Source organism: Mesoplodon mirus (genome assembly GCF_964341445.2).
Source record: "Mesoplodon mirus genome assembly, chromosome: 3".
Classification (NCBI taxonomy): domain Eukaryota; kingdom Metazoa; phylum Chordata; class Mammalia; order Artiodactyla; family Ziphiidae; genus Mesoplodon; species Mesoplodon mirus.
Window position 1 is genome coordinate 150,667,527 of NC_138978.1, and position 24,591 is coordinate 150,692,117.

Here is a 24,591-nt window from a genome sequence, read left to right on the forward strand (position 1 = left end):
TTTGAATCCTTGTTATGGCACATTATGCAAGTTACTTAAACCCTCTGTGATTCAGTTACCTCATCTGTAGAATGGGCTTAAAAATAATACTTACCTGATAGGACTGGTGTGAGTACTGAATGAGCTAATGCTTGTAAGATCCTTAGGGCAGAGCCTGGCACATAGCCTATGCCCTCAAAATGTTCCTTGTAGTGTCACCCAATCTGCCCTCTTCATTTTACAGACAAGGAAACTGGATTTAGAGAAAAGTGATCTATCCAAAGTCATACGGTGAATGAATGGCAGAGCCAAGTCTGGGTCCAGGCACCCCATCCAGGCCCTCTTCCTGCTGTACTACACATCGCATAGTATATTTCTCACCAGTCATCAACTTCGAGCAGAACGAGGTTGGGACGTTGTCCAGTTGGTCGTGTCCTTGCTGAGCTGCTGATGTCAGCAGAGCCAGGGCCAAGAGCATCCTGGGTTGCTGGCCCCACTGTGGTCAGGGGCCGGCTGAACATGAGGGGAAGTGCTGCTTATGTCTCATAATGACGCACAGTCTCCAGGACTATCAAACCCTGCTAAAGCCAATTTCCACAGAGCACTGAGCAACCGTCCTCTTATTATTAATTTACATTCTGGAAGCTGAAGCTCCAGAAAAGTTGACTGGATAGTGTCACCCTCAACAGCTTTCAAATGTTCTGGTAACAAACAAAACCTCTGCCCCCAAAGCAGCCTCTAATCCACATCCCTGAGGCCTGAGGTGCTGCACACTCTCTGTCTCTCTCTCTCTCTCTCTCCCCCTGCTAGGACCCTCTCCCAGTGCTGACAGACTGCAGAGACTGGATCACTGTCTGTACTATGACCTGTTTTTGCCCACACGGTACCATTTCACCCCAAATGCTCTTCCCTCTCCCTTTTCATAAAGAGCACACACACACATACATACCCGCACGCACACACACCATCACCCACATGCCCAAGGGGTTTTTTCCCTAGGGAAAGTGTTCAAATCGTCCACAGCAATATTTGGTTCCAGCGTGGGAGGATCAGAAACCTGCAGCCGGGGCAGGTGCGGTTCCGGGTGTTTCCAGAGATAACAGACCCATTAGTTCTGACAAACCTTCCCACGTTCCAGCCTCTAATCTGTGCCAAACTTCCCATATCCAGCCAGAGCCTGGAGTTCCTCGCAGACCATCCAGAATGTTTCTGATCTAGTCAGTGGCCGGGTGGCCACGGCTGCACAGACCAACAAACTTTTTCTCACGTGTCAGCCAGCCACACCCTCCACTCACAACAAACAGAGGCAAGGGGATATGGGAACTAACTGGCCTGGAAGATGGGAGGGGAGGGAGGGATCATGGTGATGATGATGGTAATTCTGTAGCAGAAAGATCACTGGCCTGGAAGGCAGGAGACCTGTGTCCTAATCCTGGCCACTGAGTGAAGTGCATGCTCTTGGGCCAGTCACTTAACCTCTCTGTGCCTCGGTGTTCTCACCTGCTATAGAAGTGGGCTTGCCTGGATGGTCTGAAGGAAGTCTCTCAGGGTAAGGTTTCTATAGTGACCATCTTCAGTCCCGATGGCGCATATGGGCAATTAGGGGCAAACCACGGCAGGGCTCAGCGCTAACCAGAATTCTCACCACTTCCAGCCACTTCTGGCTCACACTTTCTCCCCAATGGAAGATCAAAAGGAAGGACTCCTGGAAAGTGGGTAAATGCCAAAGAGGATTTGTTCACTTGGGGGCAGGGGTCAAGGGTCTGGGCTGGTCCCCGAGTCCTTTTGATGTCCTTTTTAACATTTTTGGAGCCCAAGGCAGGGCCCAAGTTATCTCCAAGCTCCAAGTCCATCTGCCTCTTGGGCTTCAGAGATGGAAAGCAGAGCTCGCAGCGGCAGTTAAGAGACTTGCCAGATGGCTGGCTGGTCATGGCAGAGCTGACCTAATCCAGGTCCCCTACCTCCTACTCCAGAGCTAGGAAGTGTTGCAATGTGTGACAGCAGTGGTGGCCTCCGTGACAGAGAGTGGTCAGCTTGTACTGAGGGCTCCCCCATCACTGAGGCTTAGAGGCGGTGAGAGAACAGTGCAGGTTCCCGTTCCCCTTCAACCTTAAGGGATCAATTCACCCTTCTTCTCCCACTTGACATCTGTCTTCCCTTGCTGACTGTCCAAACTGTAGACTTGAGACTGCAGCACCAGGGCAGAAGCAACATCCTAATGTACTCTGTTAGCCAGGACCTACGATTGCATAGAGTCAAATATCTAGAATATAATCCTTTCTAGATATAGCCCCTAATGACTCTGTTTCTCTTATAAAACCTTGACCGATACAGATAATGAAGATATGACATGTCAATATTTGTGGATGCACCTAGTGCAGTCCTTCAAGAAACAATTACAGGCTGAAAGGTGAGTATTAGAAAAGCTGAAAATCAATGGTCTCAGCAACTATTTCAAGTAATAAACAAATAAAAAAACAAGAGAACCACAAAGAAGAGCAAATCAAACCCAAAGAAAGTAGAAGGAAGGAAATAATAACTAGAAGAGTGGAACATTCATACAATAGAAAAGTCACACAATAGAGAAAATCAACAAAGCCAGGAATGAACTCTTTACATAGATTAATCAGACTGGTAAACCTCTAGCAAAACTGTTCAAAAAAAAGAAAGAAAATACACTTAACAATATTCGAAATAAAAAGTAACACATTACTAAAGACGCTACAGACATTAAAATGATAAGAGGATATCAAGAATAATTTTATTTTGATAAATTTGACAATTTTTTAAAATTGGTAAATGCCTTGAGAAATAGAGCATGTCAAAACTGACACAAGAGGACTTCCCTGGTGGCGTAGTGGTTGAGAGTCCTCCTGCCAATGCAGGGGACACGGGTTCGTGCCCTGGTCCAGGAAGATCCCACATGCTACAGAGCGGCTAGGCCCATGAGCCATGGCCGCTGAGCCTGCGTGTTCGGAGCCTGTGCTCCGCAATGGGAGAGGCCACAACAGTGAGAGGCCCGCATACCACAAAAAAAAAAAAAACTGACACAAGAAAAAAATTAGAAAATATAACACTCCAATATCTATTTAAACATTGAATGAATACTCCAATATCTATTTAACACTGAATGAATACTCCAATATCTATTTAACATTGAATGGATACGCCAGTATCTATTTAAACGTTGACTCTATTATTAAAAAACCTTTCCACAAAGAAAACTCCAGGTCCAGGTAGCCTCATTGGTAAATTCCCTCAAACGTTTAAAGAAGAAATAGCACCAATCTTAGAAAAACTCTTCCAGATAATTGATAAAGAAGAGACACTTCATAACTCATTTTATGAGGCCAGCATAAATTTAATAACAAACTTGAAAAGGACATTACAAGAAATGAAAATTATAGACCAGTCTCTTCCTCATGAATGTAGGCACAAAAGTTGTAAACAAAATATTAGCAAACAGAAACTATTTGTGTGTCAAAAATCACTGAACTCTGTACACTTAAAAGGGTGAATTATTGTGTATAAATCATATCTCAATAAATCTGACTTCTAATAAAGAAAAAATGGATCTTAACTCACACATTATCAAACTTCCAATAGATTATAGATATATATAAATGTGAAAAGCAAAACAATAAAGCTCTTAGAAAAAAAATAGGAAGATGTCTTCATGACCTTAAGGTAGGCAAAAATTTTTGTAACAAGTTTTTAAAAACTACTAAGGGGGAAAACTGATCAATTTGACTACACTGAAATTCATATCTTCTGTTCATCAAAAATCACCATTAAGAGAGTAAAAGCATCAGCCACAATCTGGGAGAAGATATTTGTAGTACATATATCCAACAAAGGACTTTATTCCAGAATAAATAAAGAACTCCTACTAATCAATAAGAAAATTGTAGATAACCCACTTCACAAAAGAGGATATCCAAATGCCCAATTTTATTAGTCATCTGGAAATACAAATTACAACCTCAATGTAGCCCACTGCATATTCACTAGAAGACTAAAGTGGAAATGATAGGCAATAGCTGGTATTGGTGAGGATATGGAACAACTGGACCTTTCAAAATATTGGTATTGGAAATGTTAATTGATACAATCACTTTGGAAAGCTGTCAGTATTTACTCAAGCAAAACACTTGCAAACCCTATTATCTAGCAGTTTTACTCCTAGGCATATATCTAACAGTAATATGTACACATGTTCACCAAAAGACAAGCATAAGCAGTACTATTAGCAATAGTCAAATACAGGAGACGCCTCAAATATCCATCAGTGGTAGAATGGATAAATAATGATGATATATTCATACCATGGAATACTAAGGACAATGAAAATTCTACAACAGCATGCAAGAACATCATGTTGAGTGACAAAAGCCAGATAAAAAATAATTCATACCATATGATTCCATTCATATAAAATTCAAAAATAGGCAAAGACAGTATAAGCTGTTAGAAGCCAAGAGATGGGTTATCTTGCTGGGTTTTTTTGTTTGTTTTTTTGAGGTTTGTTACTCTTGAGGAAAGTCTCAGTGACTGGCAGGGTAGTTGAAGGGGTTTCTGGCAATGGGGTTGTGATGTCTTGTTTCTTGATTTAGGAGCTTGATTACATGGATGTGTACAGTCTGTGAAAACACTGTACACTTGTGATTTCTGTATTATACTTCAATAAAAAATGTTTACATAGAAAAAATTAAGTGGATGGGACCATGGCAAAAATTGTTGTATCTATTTAACCAAGGAAAATTGAGTAGGGAAAGAATTAGCTTTAGGGCAGAGGAAGATTTCAAGAATCTGAGCCCGTTTGCCAAAGATCTGTGTGATTTTCCTTCAGCCTCCACCATTAGGTAGAAGGACTGACTGAGGTCAGTCAGCAATTTGAAGAGAGTGTCACAGAGCCTGACCAGTCCTTTATGAATGCAGAGTCTGATGGCATTCTGGGCCTGCCTGGGATAACCCTGCTTGGCTGCTGAAAGGGTGACCCCAGTGTTCGACACAATGGCCCAGAAGCTGGTGGACCTACCCGTGTTTTCTGTGTACACAAGCAGGTAAGGCCTGTCAGACCCACCAGGTTAAGGTTACGACTATAGGGAAACAACATGTCTAGATTTAGCAGTCACAACACCTGGGTTGGAGCTCTTGCTTGGTCTTGTATCAGCTGTGTGATTTGGGGCAAAACACTTACCCTCTCTGAATATTGAGAAAATGGGGTTTGCATCAAAGTCGTTGAAAAAAGGACTTTGTAAACTGTACCACACTGGAGTAATTAAAGAAGCTCTGGGACTGGACATTCATTTATGCAGTGAGTAAATATTTATCAAGCCCCTATTACGTGCTCACCATGTTGCTAGGCACTGGGAACACAATGGAACAAGAAAGATAGTCCCTGCCCTCAAAAAGCTTAATTTTAGTGGGAGGAGGTGGGGAAAAAAATTCAAATGTTAGCTGACAATAAAATAATTACACATTAATGGATGGAATAACAAAATGTAGTATATACATACAACAGAAAATTATTCAGCCTGAAAGAGGAAGAAAATTCTAACAGTAGTGGAATTCATAGAGACAGAAAGTAGAATGGTGGCTGCCAGGGGCTGGGGAAGGAACAAGCAGGAAGTTATTGAATGGGTATAGAGTTTCAATTTTATAGGATGAAAAGATTCTGGGGATTGGCTGCACAACCATGTGAATATACTTAACACTACTGAACTGTATGTACACTTAAAAATGGCTAAGAGGGTCGATTTTATGTGTTCTTTGCCAATTTATGCAATTTTTTAAATTGCATGTTGTGGTTGGAAAAGGTCATGAGACTCACCAGCCCTTGGACACGTTTACCTGGGGTCCTGGGAGGGTCAGGGAGGAGATTTCTTACCTCTCTGACTCCTTCCCAAGGAAACTTGGCCTGAGCTTACCCTGTTTCAGCAGAAGCCCATTTATCTCGCTCTCCTCTCTCACATGGAGAGCCTTGAATCTCCTCCATCACATGGCTTCCTCTCCAGCCTGATTGCAGTGGAGACCAGGCCTGGACGGAACTGTGAGTAAGAGGGCAGGCGTTTGGACACCTCGCTTCTTCCCTTCAGAGCTTCCTGCTCCCTTTCAGCCTGGAAAGATGTGAATTGTGGTGGAAAACAGCAAAGACTTTGCAGTCAGACTGACCTGGATTTAAATCCCCCCCTCTTGGGACTTCCCTGGGGGCTCAGTGGTTAAGAATCTGCCTGCCGGTGTGGAAAAAAAGGAACACTCTTGCACTGCTGGTGGGAATGTGAATTGGTACAGCCGCTATGGAGAACGGTATGGAGGTTCCTTAAAAAACTACAAATAGAGCTACCATATGACCCAGCAATCCCACTACTGGGCATATACCCTGAGAAAACCATAATTCAAAAAGAGACATGTACCAAAATGTTCATAGCAGCCCTATTTACAATAGCCCGGAGATGGAAACAACCTAAGTGTCCATCATCAGATGAATGGGTAAAGAAGATGTGGCACATATATACAATAGAATATTACTCAGCCATAAAAAGAAATGAAATTGAGCTATTTGTAATGAGGTGGATGGACCTAGAGTCTGTCATACAGAGTGAAGTAAGTCAGAAAGAGAAAGACAAATACTGTATGCTGACACATATATATGGAATTTAAGGGAAAAAAATGTCATGAAGAACATAGGGGTAAGACAGGAATAAAGACACAGACCTACTAGTGAATGGACTTGAGGATATGGGGAGGGGGAAGGGTAAGCTGTGACAAAGTGAAAGAGCGGCATGGACATATATACACTACCAAACGTAAGGTAGATAGCTAGTGGGAAGCAGCCGCATAGCACAGGGAGATCAGCTCGGTGCTTTGTGACCGCCTGGAGGGGTGGGATAGGGAGGGTGGGAGGGAGACTCAAAAGGGAGGGGATATGGGAACATATGTATATGTATAACTGATTAAATTTGTTATAAAGCAAAAAATAAAAAAATAAAAATAAAAAATAAAATAAAATAAAACAAAGGACATAAACAGGAAAAAAAAAAAAAAAAGAATCTGCCTGCCAATGCAGGGGACATGGGTTCGAGCCCTGGTCCAGGAAGATCCCACATGCTGCAGAGCAACTAAGCCCGTGCGCCACAACTACTGAGCCTGCACTCTAGAGCACAGGAGCCACAACTACCGAAGCCCACATGCTGCAACTACTGAAGCCCGTGTGCCTAGAGCCCACGTCCCACAACAGAGAGAAGCTACTGCAATGAGAAGCCCGCGCAGCACAACAAAGAGTAACCTCTGCTCGCCGCAACTAAAGAAAGCCTGCGTGCAGCAACGAAGACCCAACACAGTCAAAAATAAATTAATTAATTAAAAAAAAAAGAAATCCCCCCCACCTTGCATTACTTCATCTCCATGAGCCTCATTTTTCTCAAATGGACACGAGGTTGACATGAGAGTTAATAAGACGAGGCAGGGAAAATTCCTAGCACAGCACCTTGCATAAAGGCCATCAACAAACACCAGCTCCTCCCGCCTCGTGCCTTGAAAACTGTTTTCCTTGGGTTCCCACAGATATCCACTTCCCTTCCCCTTTACTGCCCTGCATACAGGGCCCCAAGTTTTGTCTTTCTCTGAGCCTTTTCCTCCTGAAAACAAATCAGTTTTAGGTCCTATTTCTGCAGGATCCTGCTAGGTGGCAGAACTTATTCTGAGAAATCAACACAATATTAATAAATATTCAAGCTCCAGTAAGTCATTTCATGTTCAATTAACATCTTTGCCTAACACAAAAGAGTGAATACTGTGGAAATTCCAGGCACCACCATAATAGTGGAGAAGATACTTGGGGCAAAGGAGTCTTTGGGGGTGCCTCAAGTTGCATGGTGAATGCACACCCCATGATGGTCCTGGCCTTGGTGCTGCATGAGTTCTGCTTGATCAGATCTGTGGTCTCCATTTCTCACCTCCTTACCCTTTCTATCCAAGAAGCAGGAGGATATTCACAAATCATTGAGCAGAGTTGTTTCTATTGTTTGCCCAAGAGGCTCAGACTAATCAACTTGCAGCAGTCAGAAGCCCTGGTCTCAAAGCGCAGGCTGATATTTCTGCCTATCTAGGTACCTGGTGTGAGTGACCAGACCAAGAAGCAGGGGCCTGGCTGAGGCTCGCCCCTAAGGTTTTCCAGTGGCCCTTCCTTGACAATCTGCTGGTCACTGAGAGAGGATGCTGGGAGCTGGCTGCATGAGGCTAGAATATGGAGGTGCTGAGCAGAGGGGCAGGACGGGGCAGCAGGCACATGGTACCAATTCTCAGCTTCCTTTCTCGTACATGTGGTGTATCTTCAATTCAACAGACAGTAAATACTAACACTCGGCCAATTACTCATTCAACGTTAATTAATATGTAAGGCAAGGGCTGAGCGACACAGGGGTGCAAAAGCCAACTGGACTCAGATTTTGCCTTCACAAATCATTGCAGAAGTTGACACCTATACACAAACTACTACCATGTAGAGTAGAAGGTGGTCAGTACTGCATGAGATGGACCACCAAAGTGGCCCAGACCAGAAAGGGCAAGACCACTTCTATCTGAAGAACTCCTCAAGGGTTTCATGGAGGGGGTGGCATTGATTGAGTCTACACACACACACACACACACACACGCACAGAGGCACGGAGCAATCAGCGAAAGTGGAACTAGATTCCTGCCACATACCTAGCACTGTACTAGACAGTGCAGGAATTCAAAGCAATGTAATTCAAGTTTCAATTCAGCTGAAGATAAGTTCCTGCAAGGGGACAGGCATGTGCTAGGCACAGAGATACAAAAGCCAAAAAAGCTCCAATGTTTACTGTCTACTGAGGGTTTTTCAAACTGCAAGGATTTACCCATTTATGGGTCATGACATCATTTTAGGGGATCGTGACCTACATTTTTTAATGAAATGGGCTAAAATAGAAAATATCAGCGTGCACTTCACATATTAAGGTTAAGTACAGTGTCATGAAATTTTTATTTCCTGCGTGTGTGTGTGCATGTGTGTGTGTACTGGGTCAAGAAGTAAATGTATTTCCTGCTATGCATCTCAGTCAAAAAAAACTATATATATATATATATTGAGAAACACTCATGAGGTGAGAGAGACCAAAATGGAAATTACTAACGTGCTTCAGCAGATTAGAGAACCCAGCAGAGAGTAAGAGCTGCTGGGGTGCCAGGGAAGCTTAGGGGGAGAAAGGGGAAGGGACAGGTAGGAGTAGCTGACAATGCTTCCTTTGTCCTCAGAATCCAGGTGGGAGGTACCATGATGTTCTGCTCCGAAGGCTGCAGGCCATTGTGGACCCAGGGACCTCCCTCATCACAGGCCCCTCAGGCAGTAGCAAGCAGCTGCACAGACCCCTGGGGCAGAGCCCATGGACGGGGAATTGGGAGGCCTCTGAATGGATCCTCTGTGTTGTGTTTTCGTACACCGTGGAGTGTGTCAACATCGGTGTCTTGCGGGATGTCACCTTCACCATCAATGGGGTCCCCCACACCCTCCAACCAACTGCCTACACCCTGCTGGTGAGAACTGTTTCCTTATTCTGCAAGTCACAGGGCCATCCTCACACGGCTGCCACTTCCCCTTTCCAAACGGTCGCCTGTACTCAGGGTGCCTTTACCCCTTGCCCCCCTCCCATCTCATCCAGCTCTGAAAGCATTCCCTCTGGGAGGGGTGGTACGGTGGAAGCGCCGCTGGGCTGGTTCTAACTTCCTGTTCTGCCATGAAGCAGCAGCAAACCTTGGACAAGCCATTTAATGAGGTTTTCTGACATTGCCAGGTAGGACTTGTCAACTGACAAAATTTAATCTCTTCAACCACCAAGTCAGACTGGGATATTATTAGCCCATTTGATAGATGAGGATACTCAGAGAGTTAAATGGTTCAAGATATGAGCTGCTAGAGGTAGGGGGATACAGAATAAGGTTATATCTCTTCTAACATTCAAGTTAACATTCTCCTCACACAAGAAAATGTCTTGTTGCAGGCGATTGGTAAGTTTGGAGAGCGAGGTAGAAAGGGAACTTCCAGGTGTTTTGGAAATCTATGACCCCAAATTTTCAATATCGCGTTTCTTTGGCGACACACTTTAACACACCAACTTTGCCCAAGAGTCACCTGCAGCATCAGGGTGACTGCACCAGGATGGAAGCACTAAGGTGTAGACAGAGGGCTTTACCTACCCCCATAACTTGATCTCCATGCACCCCTTCCCAAAGCCACCAAATATAAACAGACAATGCAAGTGAAAACAAATGTTTTGCTTTAAAACACAAGCTTCATGTCAAGTCTCCTAAGCTCCTCCAACAAAGGAATTGTAGAGCTGCCACTGTGAACATGATGCTGAGGACAAGCTACACATTTCAACTGTGCCAAGTTCATTAGTCTATACACCTTTCCCCACACCAACACCCCACACTCTCTCCCCTTCACCCTATGTGAGTCCCTGCTCACACGCACACCCTTCCCTGTACCCATATGGTGCTATTGCCCTTTTATGCTAGCAGGTTTCAATCAGAGCCACCTTAATCCATCAAGGATGCTGTCATAACTTTGCATTTTTATCCCCTTCCTCTCAAGAAGACTCTTGAAGCTCTCAGTGAATTTTCCCAAACCCTCATCAGCAACCTCAAATTTCAAATGGTTGTTGGAAAGACAACTTCTGCCTGTTAGACCCCAAGTCTTTACCAAACCAAATAAGGTTGGGAGAGGTTATACTCCTTTCACGGATCAATGGATACCTACTTGCCTTATAACTTGAAGGAGCCACTCAAATGATTCTTCCCAGAACTTAAACAAGAGAATAGCAGTGGCTAGCCACTTAAAGAGCAATTACTCTCCCTTAAAAAATTAAGGAGCCACTCAAGTGATTCTTCCCAGAACTCAAGAGAATAGCAGTGGCTAGCCACTTACAGAGCAATTACTCTCCCTTAAAAAATTAAGTTGAGCTTTGCTAGAAACTAAAGAAACCAGAATTTAAGCCAAGATCTTCTAATGCCAAACCTTTTGCTGTTCCAGCCATGCAACAAGGTTTCAGTTTTCCCAATCGTTAAGATGGTGGTAAGGAGTGGAGGTGTATAACAGATGAACAATGATCAAAATTGTAGAACTTAGAAGCAAAGACCCACGTATATGAAATTGTGCAAACACTTTTTTGAGTAAACATGTATAGGTATATGAAACGGAAGAAAGAACCAACCAGCCAAAATTGTGAAGCGGCTGTCCAAGGCCACTTGGTATAGCTACCACTACTACACAGTACAGCCTCTAGACAGCACTACTTCCTTCTTTCCCTATACGTCATTTATATTCTTCTTTCCAATTCCAGAAATTCATGGATGGAATGAAGTTCTTAATCAGTGGCTTTCAAGGTTCTGACATCCAACCTCCAGCTTGGTCCTTCCGGACCCTAAGCAATGTATCATTAAACAGTTTTACTGCCTTTGACCATGGGAATAGCCATGTGGGGCTGGCCCCAGCAGTCCCCTAAGCAGGGGCCTTGTGTCTGTGCCAGCCCCCCTGGAAATTCACCTGGGCCTATTAGGTTGGGACATTCTCCACAGCTGTCAAAGTTATTTTCAATAGGATGCAGTTTTTCCAGAGCTGCAACCCAAATTAGAATGAAACAGAGCATGAGAACACACACATACACACTCACACACATACTTCATACACCCACATACACACCAACTCCACCAACATCATAATGGAAGAATTAAGTTGTATGCCCATACTTTTTATCGCTTTTTGCTAATGTTTTATTATGGAAATTTCCAAACATGTGCACAAGCAGAAATTATAGTACAGTAAATCCCTGTGCAGCCCCACTCAGTTTCCACAACCCATCAACACATGGCAGGGCCTGTTTTATCTGTTTCACCAGCTACTCCTGTCTTCAGCCCCACGTACCTGGATTATTTTGAAGTAAAATTCTTAGCATCACATCATAAATCAGCACATCAAATATTTATCCATAAACCCTTCTAATACAGGTATCCCTGCTTTTCAAAAGTTCACTTTATACCACTTTGCTTTTATGAAAGACCTACATTAGTACCTGTTTTCCCTAAACTAAAGGAATCCAAAGAGGATTTTTGCACTTTTGAAAAAAAGGCAGAAATTGAAAAAAGCAGTCAGTGTTTGTTTTGCAGCAAGCTTTTATAGAGGCAGGGCGTACCCAAGCAGTGAGAGTGGCACCACCAAGCTCCTTCATGGGAACTGCACTCAGCATCTGGGCATCAAGCCTCCATAGCTTTGAACTGTATCTGTGAGCATCTGAGCTTTATCTTGATTTAATTTGTGTGTCCATTAGCATAGTTTCATAGGAAACTTCTACTTTCAGATAGCAAGGGAAACCAGTGTTCTTTTTTTTTTTTTTTTGGTTAATTTTATTCAAGCATAGTTGATTTACAATGTTGTGTTAATTTCTGCTGTACAACAAAGTGATTCAGTTATACATATATATATTCTTTTTCATATTCTTTTCCATTATGATTTATCACAGAATATTGAATACAGTTCCCTGCGTGGGAAACCAGTATTCTTAAATGTGCTGTCAGTGTTCAGATGTTTCCTATTGCCTCATAAATGTTTGGTCATTTTTACAGTTGACTTGTTTGTGTCAGGATTCAAGGTTCACAAAGTACATTTGTTTGAAATGTCTCTTTTCATCCATAGTTGCACATTCTGAATTTCACTGGTTGAAATCCAGAGCTGTCATGTAACATGTTTGTCTGAGTTCATTGTTCCTATAAAACGATAGTTAGATCTAGAGGCCTTATTTCATGGAAAGAACACTTTATAAATGGTGCTGGGTACCTCTACTGTATCCCATCGGGGGCAGATAATGCCGCGCGCCTCTCAATTTGTAACATTAGGACTGATGGGTGGGTTCCCGAGTTGTCAGCCTCATCCACCCACGATAACGTTCCCCTTCAGCGTTTGACCTAAAGGTTTCAGCAGCCATTGATGATCCTCGCTTAGACCCACACTATCACTAGGGGCTGAAAACAGGGATTTTTCTAATTCTATTTTTCCTCTTGTATTTGTTAGCTGGAACTCTTCTATAAAAAACAACCCTTTCATTAACTATTGTCCACTATGAGGTACAGCTCATACAAGAAAGGCAAGATTACCTGCTTCTTTCCCTTTATTTACCAGTTTTCAGAATAATGAGTATGTTTCAACTTAACTGCCATTTTTTAATGCTCAGATCACCCCACCATTAGCCAGTGGGCGTCCCTTCAATTTAGCTCCTGTGAACTTTTGACTTGACCTCAATACAAAGAGATGTTCTGGGCCCATTTTCCCACAGTTCTGGTTCCTGGCAGTGTGTTCATGTGTTTGTTGTAAATGAAAATATTTCACAGTACATGGGAGGGGTGTGGTAGGAGAGAAAGAGAGAGGGAGAGAGAGGCTCTGAACAAACGCTTTTCACCTTTGGGAACCAGGGCCCATCCTAAGGGAGCTGATATGGGGAATCTGGGTCTAAGGACTATCCTTTGCCACTAGAAACAACTTGTCTTTCTTTTCCTTCCTTTCAATTTTGCTTCTTTCAAAATGGAAATATCTTCAGCGGTTTTTCTTATTCTAAAATATGTGAAAGTCCCCCATGAGCTTCCTCCTCAGAGATAAGCATTACTATCAATTTGAAGTTATCTTATGCAGACTTTTTTCCTTGCATATGTAAACAGAGATGGCTATTGGTAAGGAAACTTTTTTCTTTTCTCATTTAACAGTAGATTTCCCATCAGTACATTCTTTTAACTCATTCAGCACAGTGTCAATTTATTTATCAAACCCTCTCTTAATAAATATTTGTTTTGTGCCAGGTGCTAAGAGAGACACCCCAAGACCCGCAAGACAACTGGGGCAGGCCCTGGCTGTCACTTCTGGCAGCAGAGGTCGTGGAAAACGCACCAGGCTTAACCCTAACCCTAAGCCTGTATCCACATCTGTGCTCCACCCCTCATCAATCTGGCATCCTTGGCTAATTACTTTGTGTCTCTGAGATATTCTCCCTGCAGAGCTCTTGGGAAGAGTTGAGCTTATCTGGATGGAAGCACTTGGCTGATAATGTTAACATCCCTTCCCTCTAAGCATCAGGATCCAAGAAGTTCACAGCTACACACATGCACACACATTTTTTTGCTTTGTTTTTACTCTTTTTTTGCCTATATATATATGTGTATATATATACATATATATATATATACACACACATTTTTTAAACTAAATTATTGCTTTCAGAGCAATATTTAAGCGATTAAGTCAAAAGCAGCATAGTGGGGCTTCCCTGGTGGCACAGTGGTTGAGAGTCTGCCTGCTGATGCAGGGGACACGGGTTCATGCCCCAATCCGGGAAGATCCCACATGCCGTGGAGCGGCTGGGCCCTTGAGCCATGGCCGCTGAGCCTGCGCGTCCAGAGCCTGTGCTCCGCAAAGGGAGAGGCCACAACAGTGAGAGGCCCGCATACCGCAAAAAAAAAAAAAAAAAGCATCATAGTGGAGCGGTCAACAACACAAGCTCTGTGAGGGCGGGCTGCCAACCTTCAGAGGGCATCCCTGCGGACTTTCTCCTCAAGGGTGACTTCTACATGGGCAGCAACCCTGATGTGCTGGCCTGGAGCCTGAGGGTCCAGGAGCCTGAGTGGTGGAGGCTGAAGTATGAAAGTGATGCTTCCATCACATGTGTAGGAAGTGAAATCACGCTCAGTCCCAAGGCTGCCCGAACCCAGTTCTGCTCTGAGCACTCTGGTCCCTCAAGGCAGAAGTGATGCTTTTAGTCAGTGTGGACTGAACTCCTGCTGCCTGTGTAAACCTACTTAACCCTAATAGCTGCTTTGGGTTTTCCACAGCTGACCTTGGCTCTTTGTGACCTTCACATCAGTGGTTATTACCTCTGAAATCCAGGACCGTGTCCCATGTTGCATTGTCTGATACTAGGTCACCACCTCTAAGGGATGGGCCAAGAGGTTTGGCCAAAGCTTCACTGTGCCCTGGGGGTTGTTAAAGGATGCTGTATTTATTTCCTAGGGCTGCCATAACCAAGTACCACAAATTTAGTGGCTTAAGACAACAGATATCTATTGTCTCCCAGTTCTGGAGGCTAGAAGACCCAGATCAATGTGTCAGCAAGGCCATGCTCCCTCTGAAATCGTAGGGGAGAAACTTTCCTCATCTATTCCAGACTTCTGGCTGGAATCCTCGGCATTCCTTGGTTTGCAGCTGCATCACTCCAATCTCAGCCTCTGTCATCCCATGATGCATCCCTGTGTGTCTCTGTCTCTGTGACTCTTCCCTCTTATAAGGACACCAATCACATCAGATTAAAGCCCCATGCTACTCCAGTATGAACTCATCTCAATTTTAATTGCACCTCCAGCGACCCTATTTCCAAATAAGATCATTCTGAGGTACAGGGGTTCAGACTTCAACCTATCTTTTAGGGGAACTCAATTTAACCTGTAACAGGTGCTCTGCTAACTAACTGCTCTTATATTTGACTTTTGGCTTCTTAAAATCCTTTTAGGAGTTTTCGGTGTTTTGTTGTTCTTTTCTTGTCTTTTCTCTTCTTTTCTTTTCTCTTCTTTCCCTCACAACAAATCTGTAAATTAGGCAGAGGAGGTTTTCTTACCCTGTTTTGTAGATGGGGAAATTGGGGTATAAAACAATGAAACCATTTGTCAAAAGTAGAGATGGGGCCTCCCTGGTGGCGCAGTGGTTAAGAGTCCGCCTGCCGATGCAGGGGACGCGGGTTCGTGCCCTGGTCCGGGAAGATCCCACATGCTGTGGAGCAGCTGGGCCCGTGAGCCATGGCCGCTGAGCCTGCGCGTCCGGAACCTGTGCTCCGCAACAGGAGAGGCCACAACAGTGGGAGGCCCGTGTACCGCAAAAAAAAAAAAAAAAAAAAAAAAGTAGAGATGAAGGTAGAATTCATGTCTCCCAGCTCCTAATCCACTGCTTCTGATTCATCCTCCTCCCCCACCCAGGTAGTTGCCAGTTCAGAATATCTCAAAGACTAGGATGAAAGGTAGATTCTAAACAGTCCCCCTAATAATGTTTACTTGTTAAAATAAAAATGTATAAGCTGCTGAAAAGTTAATGGTTGCTGACTCCCAAAAGGATCCAAATAGCGTCCTCATGTTGGCTCCTACATGGAGATAAGACCCTGCCAAAGGATTCTGGGAGCCTGCTATTTTTATGTGTCAGGCATCACTTCCTTTAGGGAATTGTTCCCCTCCTGTTCTAAGTCCTATGGCCTCTCCTGGTGGTTCCTGGGTTCCCGTCATCACCAGTAACATTACAGGGGAGGACACAGGCCTCAAGTCACACCTGTCAGACTCTCTCTCCTGGGAATGGGAATCTTGAGTGGGACCCCACAGGACAGAGGGTTGCCTGGAGCTGAGCCGTGCATGGCAGGCACCCAGAGAGAGCTCCCAAGTTCCCAGTGCCAAGGTCGCAGGCCTATCCTGCTTCTGTCCTTCCTACTGTGTCTGTTCTCAGCTAAAGAACTCTGACACGTGCATCTCACTGTAAGAGGGAGGCTGGGATGACTGTCCTGTGTGGGAGTCGGTGGCCTCAGGACTGTGAAGTCTACTCTTTTCTCTAAGGAAAGTCCCAAAGCATGTGTCAATGACTTTGGCTGGAGAGCCTTTAAAAGAAGAACTTGTGCTTAAGAGGATGGTAAGGAGAGAGGAGCTATGTGAGAACTTACTCAACACCCCACACACTTGGGGTGTGTAAAACACATCAGGGTTTAGAGCTACAAGTCCAGGCCTCAGGACCATAGTATGCTCCCTCTCCTCAGCTTCAACATCTGCCCTCATCTTTTCAACACTTGCCAGATTATGGTATAACACTAGTTTCTATAACAACGAAACCCCCAAATCACAGTGCCTTAGCACAAAGTGTATTCCTCGTTCATGGAGAGGCCAGTCGAAGAGCCGATGATTCAAAACCCTGGGATCCATCTGCCTTGTGGTTCCCACATCCCCTAGGACCTCAGAGTCATTCTACTGTCCTGTGGACAGGGATAGAGTATGGCAGCTCCTGCAAGAAGTCTTCCCAGGACAGGTTTGAAAGAGGCCCAGTACCAGCGGGACACTTCTCTATAGCCATTTGACTTGAGCTCTGTGGGACCTGGGGCTCTGTCTAGTTCACCGTTCTGTCCATTGCTAAAATGTGGTCCATGACCATGCCTGTCTACAGGGGGTGGGAAATGGCAGTGAGCTGTGACCTGGCGGTGTAAGGGGGCTTGAATGAACACTGGTCGTCTCTGCCTCGCCAGGCCTCTGGCTGGGATCCTTTCCTTTCTCCTGATTCTTAAATGTGAGTATGTCTCAAGCTCTGCCTCAGCCCTCTTCTCTCTCTCTCATTCTCCTCTCTCCATTTCCTTCCCCTCTCCCACATCGGGGATGATGTGTCTCTGCTGAGTGCAACCTATGGAGACAACCCCTGTGTCAACATCTCTAAGCAGACGACCTGTAAATTTATGACCTTTTCAAATTAGCTCCTGTATCTCTGTTTCTCATCCTACACTATCTAGCCTGACCTCTTGTCCTACAATTCATTCATTTACCCCACAAATATTTATGGAGTCCTATCTTGGGCCTGTTTCCTTAAGGGGAAATTTTTTTAAAATGCCTGAGTCAGAAGCTTATATTTAACATTTTATTGGGAAGTTCAATTCAAAGGAAGTAAGAAAGGGGGAAAGGGAAGTGAAGAAGAAAGAGAAGGGGAATAGATACAAGGAGGTGAGTTTCCAAGCTGACTACAGATTTGCAGCAAACACAGGCACCTCCAGCAAGGCGGTGAACTGAAGGCAGCTCAGAATGCACCATTGGCAGGGCGGTGGTGAGGGCCAGAGGTGAGTTTGAACCATGTCTTATTTCCACTGATAAAATACAGGTATCCATTTTGTGTCCCCCAAAGGGTCTGACACACTCAGATTATTGAATGAATGCGTGCAAGAGGGAAGAAAGGAAGGAACTTCAATGAACACAGTGTCAGGGCCTCCCCTGCAGAGTAGAAGCTGGATGCCATTTTCCAGTGGAGCATGTGTCAGAGGGAGAGAAGGGAAGTTGCTGACTTTTGATCCATGCAGACAGAGGAAGTGGGGACTAGAGCCTGAAGGTGGTTAGTGACTTGGCTTCCAAAGGTGTTAAGGGTAGTTTGCAAACATCCCCTAAAAGTATAAATTTCAGTCCCGTATTCAGAGGCTGTAATGACTAGCTGAGGACAGTTCACTTCCCCTACCCAAACGCACCCACAGCAGCCGTCGGGCCCATGGTAACTTTTACATGTTCTCTGAGAGAGGCTCAAATGTGCCTCTATACCTCTACAGATACCCATCTCTCTCTCCCTTTCTCTCTCTCTCTCTCTCTCTCTCACACACACACACAGACACACACGCACGCACGTTCACTTAAAACCTGATCTCAGAAAAGCAGAAGAATGGGGGGACAGGGGATTCCAAAGGGCACCAAATTAAGGGCAAATTGGCTGTCATAAACCAGTGGTTGTCCTGAGGGCAAATAGATGCACCTTTTCCAAAGTAAACCAAGTGGAATATGCCCTAGAATTTTTCCAGATTTAATGTATCCTGTCCAATACTACATTTCATGGAAATCACTGCACCCTCCCTCCAGGCATGTTTACTAGTGAAACAAAGAAATGAGCTTCAACTGGAGCTTTTGTTCCACCAAAAACTCCTCTCCAGGGCCTGTATCTAGCACTGCATGTGGCCTAGTGTGGGTTCAGGAATATTATTAAGTCCACCCTTGAGGAATGTATAGTCTACCTGACCAGACAGACCTAGACAGTAGCAATGAAGCAGCGTCAGAGACTCAGATTGGAGAAAAGGAAGAACTTTTTTGACAGTGAGGATTATTAAACAAAGGATGGAACTCCAAGGAGGAAAAACCCCATCTCAGGAGGAATGTGGGAATGGAGGGGCACATCAAATGTATTCTAAGCCTTAAAGGGATCCATCTGGGCGTGTCTAAACTCACTTTATTCCTGTTTAATCTGCCAACCATAGTTACCCAAGGCGTAGTTCCAGGCAGCTCAAACCTGCCTTACACTAACATTTTAATTTCCTGTAGTCTCCTAAGAACTTCAGGTTGAGTCACACATTCTCATCTGAGAGGCACAGGGAGATGTCAGGACTTGCCTCCCATCTCACAAGTCTGGTTCTGTGTGTGTGTGTGTGTGTGTGTGTGTGGAGATGTGGTGTGTGTGTGCAGTATTAAAGTGAGGGCAAGGCGTGAGGACTAAAACCTCTCCCCACCAGGCTGATGGCAGGAGGGAATCTACTACACATGTGAGTCTGATAATTCAACCAACAAAAGGGCCCCTTTCCTGGGCGGCTTCCAGCAACAGAGGCAGAAGTTCCTAAAAGCAGCCAGAGGCTTTTTATGGTGCCCACAAACTGGTACGTTACCTTGCAGACCCTCTGACCCACAAGGGCCCACCCTCATGCCTCCTATGCCTCACTCCCCCCAGGACCAGAGTCCCTGTAAACTAAATTCTCAAGGGGCCCCAAATCCAGTCAGCTCGGAAGCCTGGCTTTCCCACCCTCCCACTCCCTCCACCCACACGGCTGAGGTCACCCCAGCCCAGCCTCTTTTGCAACTTTCCCAAGTTTGTGCATGAGAGGGAGAGGAGGAAAACTCAGAAAGAAGTGGCTCAGCCTCAACAAACTCTTTTTTACTCCCAAAGCCTTTTTCCTCTGACCCAGCTGAGACTGCTGCTCTAAGAGGAGACCCCCGACTCAGAGGGAACCCCCGCCTGCCGTCAGAGGCTGAAAGGGACCTGGCAGCTTTTCTTGGTTCCTGTCTATTCCAGCAGCCCCAGAGGTATTTGGGTTTTGGGGTGCGGGGAGGAGTGGAGGCAAGGGAGGCTTAGAATCTGTCAGCTGCAGGGTTTAGATCCAGCCCAAAGAACACCCACGCCTGAGTACCTCCCAGGGGGTGGCAGCGAGCCAAGGCAGAAAGGACTCCCTGCCCAGCCAGGGGAGTTGGGGCCCGACTCGGGGCTCTGCACGGCCGGCTGTCAGCAGCAAAGCGATGCAGCTGCCGGCACAGTCAGAGAAGGGCCAGCCAGAGACCGGAGCCCTTCAGCAGGGCTGTGTCCTGCTAGCACCCAGAGTCCCCTCGCCACTTTGACAGGGCACCTTCTGGGATGGAACCGTGTCAACCCAAGGGTCTCATCGGGGAAGGGGGAACCCCTGGAGTAGGAAAGTGTCCCTCTTGTTCTAAACTATAAATACGCCTCTCAGCACAGCTCTGTGATTCTTGGGAAGCTAAGGAACAGCGTTAGGCAGGCCCGGATTTTAGTCTCAGCTTGCCACAAACTGGTTGTTCCTGACTCTGAAGTCCACTGGGCTATGATGGCATTTTTCTAACTTCAAAGTGTCCTATAGTTGCTAGCATTGTATATTAATAAAAATAATTTCTTTGGACTTACAGATCAATCCCCCACCACAGGTCACATGGAGATAGTAACTTACCTATATCCTCAGACCTACGTAGTAGCCATGCAGTACATGTGCTGGATGGATGGGTAGATTGACGGACGGATGGACAGATGAATGGATGGATGGATGGACAGAAAGATGGATGGATGGATGGATGGGAATGGATGGATGGATGGATAGATGACTATTTACTGAAGACTCAGTATTCCCGGCATGGGTCAGACTCTTTGGAAGGATACTGAGAGGTGTGAGGCATTGTCCTGCCCTCTGGGCACTGACAGTCTACTTGGGGAAATAGAACTAATACCCCCAAAGAACTTAAAGAACAGGAGTGCTGAGCCTCCTGAAACCAGGGCTGTGTGTACCCGTCCCGGAGAGAGCAGGTCTAAACCTGGATTTGGGTGGGTGAGGCAGACTTGTAAGCCTTCCTGAGAGGCAATAAAGACTTATGCTCCCCGATAGCCTCTTTTCAAAGGCAAACTTACTTCAAGATTGTAAATCCCATTTATGTTTTAGGGTGGATACATGTGTTATTTTCCAAAGCGTGGGAGCAGAGAGGGGAGGCAGTGACGTGGGGTAAGATGGTCTGAGGAGGGGGAGGCTTTACCTGCTTCAGAAATCTCAGCTGCCCCTGCTCACTGCCTCTCAGTCCTCCTCCCTGTCAGCAGAAATGACACCTCACCCAACACCTCTTTTAGGTGGAAGTTTGTGTCTGGGTCCCGGTTGGGTCCAGGAGGGGAGAGAGAGAAGCAAAGTGGGAAGGTAAAAGCAGCGCAGGTCCAAGAGTTCTTAGAAGACTGACTTTAAAAAGAATGTGTTGCATGGGGTGGGGGCACTGGGGAGGCATCAAGTCCATCTTTGTCACTCCCTGGGCACTGAGCTACATTGAGCTTTGGCAGATGGGCAAGGCTAGGGCTTAGAAGTCCTGCCAGGCAAGATGGGGAGAAGAGTTAGCTACGTGCAGTGGAGAACAGTCCCTGGCAGACTCTGCTCTGTTCAGACCTGAGCTGGCTGAAGGGGGGCCCTGCATTGCAAACCTGCTTTTCACTGTTATTTAACAGTGGAGGGTGATGACTCAGTCTGGCCTCTAGGAGGATGCACTGGTTTAAAGTATCTGAGTCAGCTGAGTGGGAGGAAGGAGGCTTAAAAGGACAGACATTGCCAAAGCCCAGCCAAGGACAGAGCCCAAAGGATACAAGAAGGACCTCCAGCCACAGTCTGAAATCTGCACGTGGTTCCCTGGTGAGCCCATCCAGTGTCTACCCTGAAGCCACCCTCCATTGCCAGTGGCATAGTCCTGGTCACCCTCTTGCTGCTAGTTATACTGGGACCAACGACCAGGCTGTTTTATTTTATTTTATTTTTCAAACAAAAGAGCTCACATATTTACTACTGAACCAACCTGCTAGTGCAGAAGCATAGAAACAAAGAGAAAAATCATTTTTCCCAATAGAACATGTCCTGCTGTCCAGACAGTGGCAATGTTTTCAGCTAGATATGGTAAGATGCCAGTGACCTTGATACAGCATCGATATGTGGGCCGTCTCGTGTGTGGTTCCTTACAGACCCAGCTTGGCTCTTCTCCAATATCTCCTCTTGGAGTTGTACCTGATTTTATGACCAGTTTTCACACAAATCCATTGGGAGAGTGGGACAATTCTGCTTTTGTTTCCTGGCCAGGAATTGCTTGATCCTGAATGTCTTGTGAGAAGGCATGGCAAAGAACAGAGTCAACCACACACACCAAGGTGGTGGAGAAGGGAAGAGAGAGACAGGCTATTGTAAATAGCAGCCTCAGCAAATCCCTGCCCTTCTGGCGGGGTGTAGGGGAATCTGCATGGCAGCAGACTTTGAGGGCTCATCCAGAGGAAGGACTACAGCAGTGGTGGGTGAAGGGGGCTCGGAGTAAAGGCTGAGGTGAGTTATAAGAATCTGGAGAAGAAAAGACTCAAGTAAAACTCCAAGACTTTAAATCTCAGGAGGGCTGGCATGTAGCAGAGGAACTAAGCATTCTTTCTGTGGCTTCCAGGAGAAATCCACCCCTAGTGGAGGCAAGTTTTGTGGGGCAATTCTGGCCATCTTTCCATGAATATACTGCAGATGGCTCAAGCACTGGGTGGGAGGTTGGACTAGATGAACTTTGGGGTCCTTCTGTAGTGAACTGGAGAATGATCCACACTGGTAGCTTGAAATCAGCCATGGTGGGAGTATTTACACCACAGAAAGTGGCAGGCACTACAAATCAGGTATCTGCCCCCCACCGTGTTTAACCGTTTAACCAGGTCTTTCCAATTTGCTCTAAGAACATGACACATGCCACACTGCAGAATCAGCCACAGCCATGAGTGATGTCTATTTTACTCACAAGGGAACAGACTCACCAAGGTTAAGAAACTCTCCCAAGGTCACAAATATATGGAGGTGGGATGAAAACTCTGACTGCAAAACCCATGATCACTCCAGAGTCCCAGGAGGCCTCTCTCTCCTGCCCCAGACACAAAAGTGACTTGTCCTGTCAGGAAGTCACAGTCAGATGACTTTGGGCTGCCATCCTTCCACCTGCTCTTTATAAAATGTTGTCTTTATTTTACATATATATATATATATATATATTTTAGACGTAGTGAGGAATTCCAGGAATTTGAGCCAGGAAACTGGACTTCATGCCACATACACTGAAAAGTCCTCACCAGGCTTTAAAATTTTTTTAAAGTTTTTAAATATTTATTTATTCATTTTTGGCTATGTTGGGTCTTCGTTGCTGTGCACGGGCTTTCTCTAGTTGCGGCGAGCAGGGTTTACTCTTCATTGCGGTGCGTGGGCTTCTCATTGCGGTGACCTCTCTTGTTGTGGAGCACGGGCTCTAGGCGCGTGGGCTTCAGTAGTTGTGGCTCACGGGCTTAGTTGCTCCGTGGCATGTGGGATCTTCCCGGACCAGGAATCAAACCCATGTCCCCTGCATTGGCAGGCGGACTCTTAACCACTGCGCCACCAAGGGAGCCCTATTTGATATTTTTAATTACAATAACAACTTAGACTTGTGTAACAAATTTTAACACAAGACATATATAAAATAAAACAATAGCTCCTTGCCTCTAATCTACCTTTCCCCACCTCCTATTAATCATTTAGTATGTATCTATCCATAGCTTTCTATGTATTGCAGGACAAGCATACATATAATATTAAACATATAGTCACACACATAGGGTTGTTGTTTTTATACAATTGGGATCATACTATACAAAATGTTCAGTGATTTTTTTTTCACTTAAATTGTCATATTTTTCCACTTCATTACTTCACTCATTTAAAAACTGCCTAGTATTTCAGAGTATGTATGGATCATAATTTATGCCAAGGGTCTTTTATTGATGGACATTTAGGTTACAATGTTCTTCAGCAATTATCTTTGTAAAAATGTATGTTTGAGCATATGTGTATTTCTGTTGGATAGACTCCTAGAATTAGAACCTAGGGTATATGCATATTAAATTTTGATACTGTCAAACTGCCCTCCAAAAAAGACAGTGCCAATTCATAGTCTATCAGCAGTAAACAAGAGTTTTCCACCACCCACTTGTCAACACTAAATATTATCATCAATCTTTTTAATTTTTGCCACTCTGGTGGGTAAAAAAGTAGTATTTTTTAACTTTGCATGTCCTTAAAAATCAGTAAGTTTAAGTGTCTCCCAAAGCTTACTACTTATCATTTATAAGATCTCTACTGGTTACTTATGCGTATTCTTTGCCCGCTTTTATGTTCTGTGTTGTCTTTGATTGTCTGTAGAGTGCTTTACACATAGTGGATATTGGTCCTCTGTTATACGGCGTACACTTTCCACCTACCCCGCCCTCAACCCCAGCTTTCCCTTCATACGCACACCAGCTCTGCTGCACCATGTCAAACCCAAACCATTCAGCCCCCCAGACTCTCCGACAGGGGCACCAAGTGTCAGGGTGTGTGATCCTCATTCTAGTTTCACAGAAGGCAGTAAGTAGGACCTAGCAGCTAAGAGTGTGATCTCTGGAGTCAGGCCTGTATTCAAGTCCCAGTTCTGCCACTTACAGACCGTGCTTTTAGAGATGAACTACAT

The 24,591-nt window shown here is 45.0% G+C and overlaps 2 protein-coding genes and 1 pseudogene across 5 annotated transcripts in view; 2 read left to right on the forward strand and 1 right to left on the reverse strand.

The window, feature by feature from the left end:
- Positions 1-274: 274 nt before the first annotated feature.
- CTSE (cathepsin E) lies at positions 275-14,790 on the forward strand (the record flags this gene model as incomplete). Its single annotated transcript, XM_082612248.1, is given in 9 exon segments — positions 275-386; positions 790-862; positions 979-1,051; positions 4,842-4,949; positions 4,951-5,042; positions 9,259-9,298; positions 9,304-9,537; positions 11,343-11,477; positions 14,599-14,790. Coding segments are annotated over 9 exon segments (1,059 nt in total).
- A 4,417-nt stretch (positions 14,791-19,207) lies between these two features.
- Positions 19,208-24,591, forward strand: part of RAB7B (RAB7B, member RAS oncogene family) — a 28,176-nt gene continuing 22,792 nt past the window's right edge. The window contains exons 1-2 of one of the 3 annotated variants that reach the window (XM_082615420.1): positions 19,208-19,337; positions 19,736-19,872. The gene's annotated coding sequence lies outside the window, so the exon portion shown is untranslated. The other 2 variants (XM_082615421.1, XM_082615419.1) reach the window with 2 other exon arrangements.
- LOC309801469 (large ribosomal subunit protein eL39-like) lies at positions 22,052-22,208 on the reverse strand (annotated as a pseudogene). The gene has a single exon. The product of its transcript is annotated as a large ribosomal subunit protein eL39-like (transcript).